This window comes from Opisthorchis viverrini (assembly GCF_000715545.1).
Source record: "Opisthorchis viverrini unplaced genomic scaffold opera_v5_2, whole genome shotgun sequence".
Taxonomy (NCBI): Eukaryota; Metazoa; Platyhelminthes; class Trematoda; order Opisthorchiida; family Opisthorchiidae; genus Opisthorchis; species Opisthorchis viverrini.
The window spans coordinates 4,446,655-4,457,024 of record NW_008751658.1 but is presented as its reverse complement, the minus strand read 5'-3'; the positions used below and the strand labels follow the sequence as shown (position 1 = coordinate 4,457,024).

Sequence of the window (10,370 nt, the reverse complement as noted above, 5' to 3'; positions counted from 1 at the left end):
CGCCCTCAATGGCGCCCATGCATCCAAGCTATTGCCTTCAATGCATAGCTCTTTTTCCAACCCCCCACTTGACAGCCCACTGTACCTATCCCCCCCCCAAAAAAAAACCTCGGTGAACGAAACTGCGGCAGCTACAACCACTGTACGACGAGTACGCGGTTACTACAGCTGACAATGATGTGATGATGACCTTGTGAGATGTGCTTTAAGGATTTCTGTGGCTGCGGTAATTCTTGTGAAATATCCCGAGAGGCATGCCAAAATTCGTAAGGAGATTTCGCTGTATTTCTCACAACTTTCATCTTCTCAGTAAGCAATATCAGTAAGCTATATCTTGTGTATGTAATGTATGCATATCCTGTGTATATGTAAAATAATAATCCCATTACTAATTCTCTCCTACAGTAGATCTGTGGAGCTTCCATCCTCCGGACATTCTCCATTCCCGGAATATGTGCGTAATGTTGATGAGACTAATTAAGTAAAGAGTAGGTGTTAAATTACATCTGGCATATTTAGAACAGGTTTACTTACTTGTTGTGAGTAGCAAGCTTCCTGAGCTACCTGGTAGTGTCTTTTTATTTCTTCTTCCTCATCTTCATAATAAGGAATCTTTTCATCACCAAGAACACTCATCACTTAAATGCAAACTGCTTATCATTATTACATATGGTAAACATTTCTTCCAGATGTCAGAAGCTCACCTGCTTGCAAGAGAGAAATTCACTTACAGCTTCTAAATCATATTCGTTTTTCGTCGCCTACACTACACCGCCGAGGCTACTCGATGCAAGTGGAATTAAATTAATAAACGCCCAAGGTCGTTAAGATAACGACTATGCATGATTTGTCTGTTCTAAGTAGAATCTTAGCACTTAGTACGGTCATATAATATGCCCTATGTGGATTATATATAATAGATATCTGGGAAGTTGTCACGCCATACTATTACTTAGCTGCATAACCTGAACGCAAAACTAAATCATGTTGGGGTTATCTGCGAACGAGCCAACACCTTCACATAGTAATGACTGCAAAGGTTTTTCTTCTTCAATATGAATCCAGTCACAGAGCATTCCTAAAAAGCTTCCTTTTTCGGGAAAACGACCGACATTCTGTCTGAGTTTGCGCCTGTATTATGAGAAGTTTTTTTCTAATGCTTGGGACCACCAGGCTTTCTGAGAAGTTGACATGTTCTAATCACACACAAAGGTGGGATTAGCATATTTATTATGGTGCACAAATAGAGAACAGATGACGGATCAGAAGACTAATGGAAGTCCTCTGTATATTGAGAGGAAAGAACTTGATCCGTATTACGACTTGGAAAAAGCAAACAAATGTAAGGTAAAAGTATACTGGTCCACCTTTCCAACAGCCGTACGCCCAGGCCTCAGTTGGGAAGGACGGTATAACATGAGAGGGCGTTAAGAAAAGGAAATGTCGTACTTCGGTATTTGTGATAAGGTGTGGAAGGCGGTATGGTAAAGGTCGAGGAACCATTTACCTCTAAGCTGGCACATAACTGCCAAGCAATTTCATCTTTCGCTGTGTCTTGTCAAAGGATATATATATAATAAACAAGCGAATACGGACGTAACACACCTGGTGAACTGCATACCGATGATGTAACCACTGGCGATAGTTTAGTTACTTAAGGTACCATCACTGTATTCAAACAAATATCAAGTTACCAATGCATCTATATGTGCGTTCCGGGGATCGGAGTTACTCCCAGTCGACGGAAAATGGGCCAGATACACTGATACGTGGGTAAACTACAGCCCGGAAATTCACACCTTAAATTTACTCCTCATTTGTTTGGTCGCTTCGTGGGAGAATATCACAAACTTCATGTCGGAACAGGCTATCTTCCAAGACTGTATCTGTTGAAATCCTGCTCTACAAACTCCCGCGCGAACGATTTATTCAAACCACGAAAGTGCTAACAAACAATTGCTATTTTCATCCTTGCAATCACTTTTTCCAACTGCAAGACTGCGGTTACACCATGTTGAATCAAACTCTTTCACTTATCACCTGAATTGGACTTGAAAGCTAACTTTTCTGCATTATTCATTTTTCGCCCAATGCGCTGCTCCTTTTCACACGGAATCATACATGTGGGAAATTTCTGCATGTCCCTCGGTGACCATCTTTGCTAGGCTGTGTTTTCCCTTTGTCTGGTCAACCGTTCTGTGTAAAATCGAATCGGGTAATTTATGAGTGTGCAAGACATTATTCTCTATTGGATTCGTTTGCAATCACACAAAGTGACAAATCTATCTGATAAATCACTGGGCGTCTCATTTGGTGACCCATCACTGAGAAACCACAAGAAGGGTCACAACTGCATGCGGTATTTAAACTTGTAACAATGTATTCTATCCCACGTTACTACCCCCACTTCATCAATCATCCATGTAATGGCCCTCCCTGTGATTTATGCACCAAGGCTCTGCATGACGTTCACGTTTTTTTAAGCTACTGGACTGCCGAAGAACGTCACCTGATAGAAGCGGTTATCTCAGAGGGTGGACACTTTAGAGAATCTGGTTGTCTTCAAATTGTAAACGTCTAGACAGGGGGTTCGCAGTGGACAGAAAACTAGATTGTTCCAGCAAATTCTCTTATTACTAATATGGCAATGGGACAAGGTCGATAAGCAGACGGTGAATCCAGGATAAAGGTTCGATTAAGAGGGATTTTCAGTACATCGTCCAACACTTTGGTGATTGTTATATCTGCTGATTTGCCATTCTGTGTTATCTGCTGCTGATCCGCTCCAGTGCCTAGTGTCGGAGAGAAAAGACTCACAGAAGGGAACACAACAGCTGTATTCCGAACAAGCGAGTGAGTGAGAGAGCAAAAGTTACAACGGCCCCACGCTATTTAAAGGGGAATTTCTGACTTTGATCCAGGCCGTCTGATAGGCGTTAGTGAACTCCCACCAACATCGATCGTGCCTTTGTGAAAAGCCTGAACGCTGATCACATTCGGTCGTGCTTCTGTAGCCACAAGAACACTCATCAGGTTTTGCTGAATTGATTGAATGATTGACTGGCCTGGATGCTTGCCGTCTTTCCAGTTGAGTTTTTGGTGGAGCAGTAGGTTCCGGGCGTTCTGAAGTTGCTTTCAGGAATCTGACCTTCCTGATAGTGATCAACTGAGTGCAGATCACCGTGTTAGAGTTCAAACAACCTCCCAGCTACGGCTGGTTTCAGAACTGGTCGGAGTTCATGAAGCAAGTTAGAAAAGCCTGTCAAGGCTAAAAAGTATTCGTTGTAGGTCGCTGCGTGAACGTATAAGCTTACTTTAAAACACAATACTGTTGTATCAATCGCTGAGAAATAATTTAGCGCAATTTGCTGAAGACGAACCGTTTATTCTTTGCAATAAATGAAAAATCGACTCTATTTTATAGCAACTGAATCTATCCCGATTTTAACAAGCCTAGTAGAGTCTCGTTTGTTTTGTTTTGTCATTTAACCAAACCAGGAATGACAACTTCAACACAAACGTTTTCAACAAGTGATTGGTTTCCAATAGTTGGTTGCTACTTACGCCATAATCAGGATGTCAACTGCAACCCAGGACAGACTCAAGGACTAGAGATTTGAGTGAGAGTACATAAAACTCACCTCCATTTTCTTTTTCAGTTCCGCGATTGCTTCACCCGCTTCATCAATACATGGCAATGCGTAGAATTCCCCTTCCTCTTGATTGAGCAGTTTGAACCAAGTAGATACCGGCTCATTCATCACTTCACTCACGCCGAAAGAGAAAGAGCCCATAAAATCGTTGCGTGAGGTCCGATCCCAGTCCCATACTTCAATGGATAAACGCTTTGATAAATCCTCGTTAGTTATCCCTCTGTTGGCAGGGTATGCGATAACGGATTTATAGCGAACGGCTAATTCCATGACACATAACATAATGCCGAGGGACATTATCACAAACAGAGTAAGTGGGCTTTATAACGAACCACCCGCATTTCGTGAAACGAAGTAAAGTTAGGCAACAACACAAGATTTACAAAACTCAAAAGCCACCCTTCTCAATGCGTGCTAGTGGTATTTGTTGTGTGCAAGCCATTGTCCGTGCAAGCAGTTTGTTCTGTGATCATTTACCCTCTGGTACCAACGCTTTTCCTCTACTGGGTGAGGATGTACTTCCCAAGATAATTACCATAATCAGCCACATCTGTCTGCAGTCGAAGAATTTTATATGCCCGTACAATCTAATGCTGTTTCTGTTGAGAAAATCCGCCGCTGATTGCTGTTATTGAAGATCATTGGGTGGAGACACTAAAATGAACGTAGCCTTCGGGAGCAAATGTGAGGGATGCCCAGTCAAGACCACTTCATCAAAATCGTTTTGCCAAAGTGTCTGCTGGGATTTTGAAATCGCACACTGGTCACACTAACCACACAACCGGTGTTAAGCGTAAACATGTTCAAGATTCTCTCCTCACGTGTATTCGAAATTTTGTGAATGCCTACCTGCCTGAATGACTGCTCACTCGTGTAAAACAACCTCCTAATTTCGAGTGAAGCATGTGTCCCGCTGGTAAACCACCTAAGGGCTTTAACCATCACCTAGGGGGTGTCATTCACAACAACAAATATGGACCACTAATATGAGCCCCTAATATGGATTTCTGAAAAAAGCTCACACCAGCCATCATCCGTTCGTTTTCCCATAGGGTCCTCCATATGTGGGAAAAGCGTGACAACCTCCTGAGAAGTTTTCTCACAAGTTTTCTCACAAGACAGCAGTGGTACCCGTAGAAAAATTCAGCATAAAACACAGGTTCGAGAGACGAGGTAGCAATTTAAATGAATTTGGAGCACAAGCCAGCATACCGATGACCAAAAACTACCAAAACCTGGTTAAATTGGCGAGATAAATCCAAATTCAAAACCAGCACCCTATCAAATTTATACCACAAAAACGGAATATAGGCTAGTGTATTCATTTCATGTGCTACACCTTCGGCTGTTTGAGTGGGATATCATCAATTATACAGCATTTCGTTAGAGTAGAATGTCTTTGGTCATTTATCCTTCCCAATGGGAATGTCCTGAAAACTCAGCGCAAGCCATGATGCATCGTAGTAAATAATGTCAAGTAACTGGCATGCAGCATTTTGAAACGTGTGCACTAGTAAACAGTAGAAAGCTCAAACCTGTAGCGAAAAACGATCGATGACAAGTTGCATTCGTCTTTGATCACTGTCGGAACGAACACGTCTGAGCATCTTACCAGAGTAGCGCGCAATGAGTGAAACAGAATAAGGTGATGGCGTTATCACCATTGCTGTCGCTTATATGTCACTTTCTGAATGGCTCAAATAAACGAGATTTGCACGGGTTGGATTCCTTTCGCAAAGTGTGTGAACATCGAATTCAGATTAGTAATCATCAACGGCTATAACGATTTCAGGTGAAGCTTCGAAAAAAACTGGAGCCACATGAATCAGGAGGACGTTAGTAAACACTATTCATACCACCAAATAAATTGGGCAGATCTCTATGAAGACATGGACTGAAGACTGAATGAAAACTGAGACATTCAGCATGAGTTGCCCTATATGCGCACAGGTTATTGTTGCTAAACACATCCTTCCTGAAGGCTATCACATGTTTTGTGCACAAAGAGTCGGAACATTCTCCAGAAACGACGAAAAAAGCACACTATTTAATGCTGGCCTCGCTTTTGACAGAGTACTGCTTCAAATTTATTTTCCAAATTTTAGTTGGAAGCATAAGAGTCTCATAAAAATCTCCGGTGTTGACAACGTGGGCTAAAACAGCGCAGGCATAGTTGATCCGGCTTATTCAGTCGTAAAATCAGTAAGATTTGCCTCACATGAAAATCTAACGCAAATCAGTCTGTATCGTAATGTACTTGATATGTCACGTCCCTTAAGCCCTTCATATATCATCCCAAAGTTTAATTTTACCAGTTATTGTGAGAAACAGCCCATCATTTAGTGCTTGTAAAGATTTCTTCTGTTCCAAGAATAGATTACACATCAACAGCAAACAAGAGCATGAATTATTGGGCGTGTGTTCACTTTTTTTTTCGAGGCACCAACGCTCCAAATGTGGTCCGCGCTGACCTTCCAAACACATACCAGCTTTTCAACAAAAACCTGGTTGACAGTCGGCCAAATCCTTTCATCCCTCTTATAAACGTTGAAGACTAGAAAAATAAATTAGCGGGCAGATGGGCGTACATTCGTGTTCGGAGTAAAGCTATTAGATAGTATTTCCATGGCCTATAAACACAAGGCGCCAAAGTGCTATCTAAATTATACAGGTTTTCAAATTGCAAACTAAGACTCTTCAAAATGAATTATTTAGCAACTGGAATAATGTTTCATAAGAATAGACTTTTGACAAATAGTGACAGAACACCCACAATGAACACGTAAACGTACAAATTGACAGATGACAACCATTTGTAACTTATGGCTGATTGTTGCCTTTGCAAGCACTTTTTAAGTGAAGACCGGATGTAGTAATTAGAAACGGTTTGGGGCAAACACGCAAACAGCACCAGTTCTATTTTAAGCATACTTTTTTTTAGAATTTTTACCAAAACATTTTGAACGTAATTGGAGAGGGGATTACGCACTCACAAGGCCTATTACCTAGCAGCATGACACAGGCAACAAACGTAACAGTGTGGATTTGCGCTACTTCGATATCTCGAAATTGATGAATGCGGTAAAAGGTTTTCTATAAAAGGGGGAAAGATGGCTTATTGGTTAGAGCGGGAATTTACTGGTCAGAATGTCCGTGGTTCGAACCTGACTTCTGACTGTCGACTTCCCCTGTCTAGGCTTGAGCGACCTAGCATTGTCCCAGGTATCGTGCTTCCTCCTGGTAGCACGGCAGTTAGGCATGTCTAGACATTACCACTGGACCAAACACCTTCACCTTTCCGGCATAACTGAATGAAAAGCGACCGAAGTTCAGACGGTCCAACGCTACAGCGTCGGTGACCATGATGGCCACTGAAGGCAAACGACTGAATTTAGGGAGCTGGCCGCGGCTACACCGGCTAAGGCTGAACTTACTGAAGCGGTGATCTCTCCCGGTAGGAACGGCCTTTTCATTATCGTTAGCAATCATACCGTTCATACGCCTGTCAATCTGAAGGTCTTATCAAATTCATATCGCATGAAGTGAAAACTGGCATGATCAGTAAGAATTTATTTGACGTGGGTGTCTTGGTTGGTAAAACGGTCACGAGATTTCCCGTACTGTCTTCTCATATCGTTTGAGGAAATCAGCCACGTCGTACACAATGCCGCCGACATCTGTCATCCCACCATAGTTCTTGGAGCATAGTCGACAGTTTCGTGAACAGTTTTAACAGCCTTTGAGATTGGAAGGCCAGCATGTCAAGTCTGAAATCTAAGATCCCATGCTTTATCCCTCCTGCCGACCAGAAACGTATATAGGATACACGGTGAGTTCGATTGGTGAAAGCTAACAGGACCGGCGTGAATGTACCCTGCCTATGATCATCTGTGGCGCGGAAAGGTGCAAATCCTCTGGTTGAGTCTTCTGTCAAAACCAAACTAGTTTACAAATGAGAGCATTTGAGAAAACTCTGCCCCTGTTGATAATGCACATGCATACCTAATCTAAGAAACCACGCGTGATAATCCGGTGGAAAGGAAGAGAAAGAATGACTTGGTCTACAGGGGCCACCAAAGCGTTTCCAAATATTATATTCTTCCCGATTTTAAGGTCAAGTATGAGTAGTTTCGTGTTTTCTTTTTTGCTGTCAGTGATGTACCCAATAGAGGTGTACAAGGTGGTTAATCCTGAAACCGATTTGCTAAGCACCTCGGCTCACTCCGTATTCATCTGATATGTGTCAGGATTGATGTATTGGTTAAGAGCTTCGGAAATTAAGGACGAACCATGTGCAGCGGAAATCGCTTTGCTCTTTATTGGTATATTTGACACTGATCATTAATGAGGGTAGGGTCGAAATAACGGATCAACCATTGGAGAAACCTCAATGACAAAAGATCAGATAAAGTCGATTCTTTTGTTGTGTATACCGGTCAGCTGAGCAGAATCCGCTTTTGAAGCTGAAAGATATGTGCGCAGCACTTTAATCGCACAAGACTCACCCATCTGGCTACAAATAGGGTAGAAAATTGACAAACCTCCGCGCATTCAGAACATTCTTCTGCGGAACCTCCATTAAAACGAACCTTGAGCTACATAGCGCAGGTTTCGCCAAGAAGTACGATGACGATTTTGGGAGGTTTGCTGTAATTTAAGGCAAGATTTTGTAAAATCGAGTCCATCATACCTTCTCTACACTTGGCTGGCAACATTGCAGGGTAGGGCCGACTGTTGATGTATACGACAGTCTTTACGGGCAATCTTCTTCGGAATTATGAATGCTTCAATCTGTGTTGTGGTCTGCCACAAGGCTACTTTCTTGTGGAATGCGTATTTTGCATGAAAAATACATGACATTGTGAGTTAATCATAATGATCGCAGACCAGGTAACAACTACTCCTTTATAGGTAGAACAGCAATTCGCAGTTGTGCTGGAGGCGTCCGTTTGAAACTATGGTAGGAAAACTAGACTGCAAATTGGGTTCTATTAATCAGAATACTGACCGAAAAATGGACAACAGTACGCATTGTTCAAATTCTTCCCAAACTAGCCTATGAGAATACCCTTTTGTAAGGCAGGTGTAGTTATGCGAATGATACTAGCTCTCGAATTTCCGACTGGTTTCCGACTGAGTGAATAACTACCACATTTTGGTGGCAGTCGTATGGCGTCTCATTTACTCGGCAGGTTTTTCCGCATGCGAGAAGAGAATCACGTCGATTCCTATTAAAACCCCAATTCATCAATCAGTCCTTCTCCCCGCTTGCGATGAAAACATCAAAGTTTTTCATGATAGCGCGAATAGAACGGATAAACTATTGGTTTTATTTACTATTCATTGCTTGGAAAATCCAGCCAGTAGTAAATTAGTTTATCCGGGAATAAAACTGAAGTTTTAAAAATACAGCTGGTAATGGAAAAACAAAACACCACAGAAAATTCACCTGACTGATGTATCTAACTAGAACTAAATTCTTCGGGAGAAAAGTGCTATTATTTAGGTATCGGACATTGTAGGGCGGGATGGAGTTGTGTTGACGGATGAACGGTGTAATACAAGATTAGCAAGTTTAAATTCTGACCGAATGGTAAATTTGAAGTGGTCTTGAATAAAAAAAAATGAAGGGTGTTTCGCGCATCCAGCTAAATCGTTAGAGCGAAGCAAGAGCAAGTGTTACTTTGACTGACAAATAGAATATTGACATGTACATCTTGTGATCTTCCACCTGAACGAGCGTACAGTGAGACAGTACAACGGAAGTGGAGTTAATTCAGCATGTGTGGACCCAGGAAGTAGCCAGTCTCAATACGGAGTATATGGAACAGAGTACATACGGTAGTCTAGATTTAGAAGTTTTACTGCCCGTTTTCACACTCTAATGAAGGGAGACTCAACCTGACCTAGACATATGAGGTTACCTGTAGCTGTTAGCAGCCAGCTTCAAACCATCCAATAAACTGGAAAACAAGTCTCATCCAAATGAATTGGAAAACGATTGACAGGTAGGTTGTTTTATAGCCGTCATTAAAGCGAAGAGAATTCTATGGTCTCGTACTAGGAAAACTGAGCGACAATAAACGCTTCAGAGATCACACCGTGATTACATAAAGTCAGGCGTGCACACACACCAGCTACCGGTGTGCTGCATGAACAGCCAGGCGCCACATTATGCCATGTTTGTACAACGGGGGTTTGGGAGAACTGTTGCGCGGAGGATACACGTATTTCCCATGAGTATTGTTTGGATTTCGTCACCCAGGCTTACGAAATGACCTTTGGAAGATGCAGGAGACTGCGACCTTCCAACAGAACCTGCCGATGCACCTAGACGCATTAACCTAGTCCATGAAATTCAACTGAAATATTTCTTACTACAATGAATTTAAGATACGATCTTATGCACTAGATAATAGGCAGGTTCAGTCAAATCCTACCTACATTAAACAAATTGATATAGGAGTCTTAAGCATACAGTTTTTTTTAATTTTAATCCTCTCAAGTAGTTTTGAAAGTACGAAACCATTCGTGAATCGCATGACGCAAATTTGTAACTGTTCAACAATCCACAGATTTTCTAACTTTCAGAAGCTGTTCAACGGAGCAGTCACTAGCTCCAGGCATCTGCAGTCGGGCTTTGAGTAAAACGTGTGTATCCTGCCTTTTCGTTCGATATGTTCCTTTTGCACAACATTCACCATAATGCTGAAAATT

General features: G+C 42.0%; 1 protein-coding gene across 1 annotated transcript in view; it reads right to left on the bottom strand.

Annotated features, from left to right (window-relative positions):
- The window catches only part of T265_00253 (hypothetical protein), a gene marked incomplete at both ends in the record, with an annotated part of 112,948 nt that overhangs the window by 30,515 nt on the left and 72,063 nt on the right, over positions 1–10,370 (bottom strand). Inside the window, one exon of the mRNA XM_009163961.1 lies at positions 3,642–3,873. Within this exon, the coding sequence (XP_009162225.1) occupies positions 3,642–3,873 (232 nt within the window). The remainder of the gene's footprint in view (positions 1–3,641; positions 3,874–10,370) is intronic.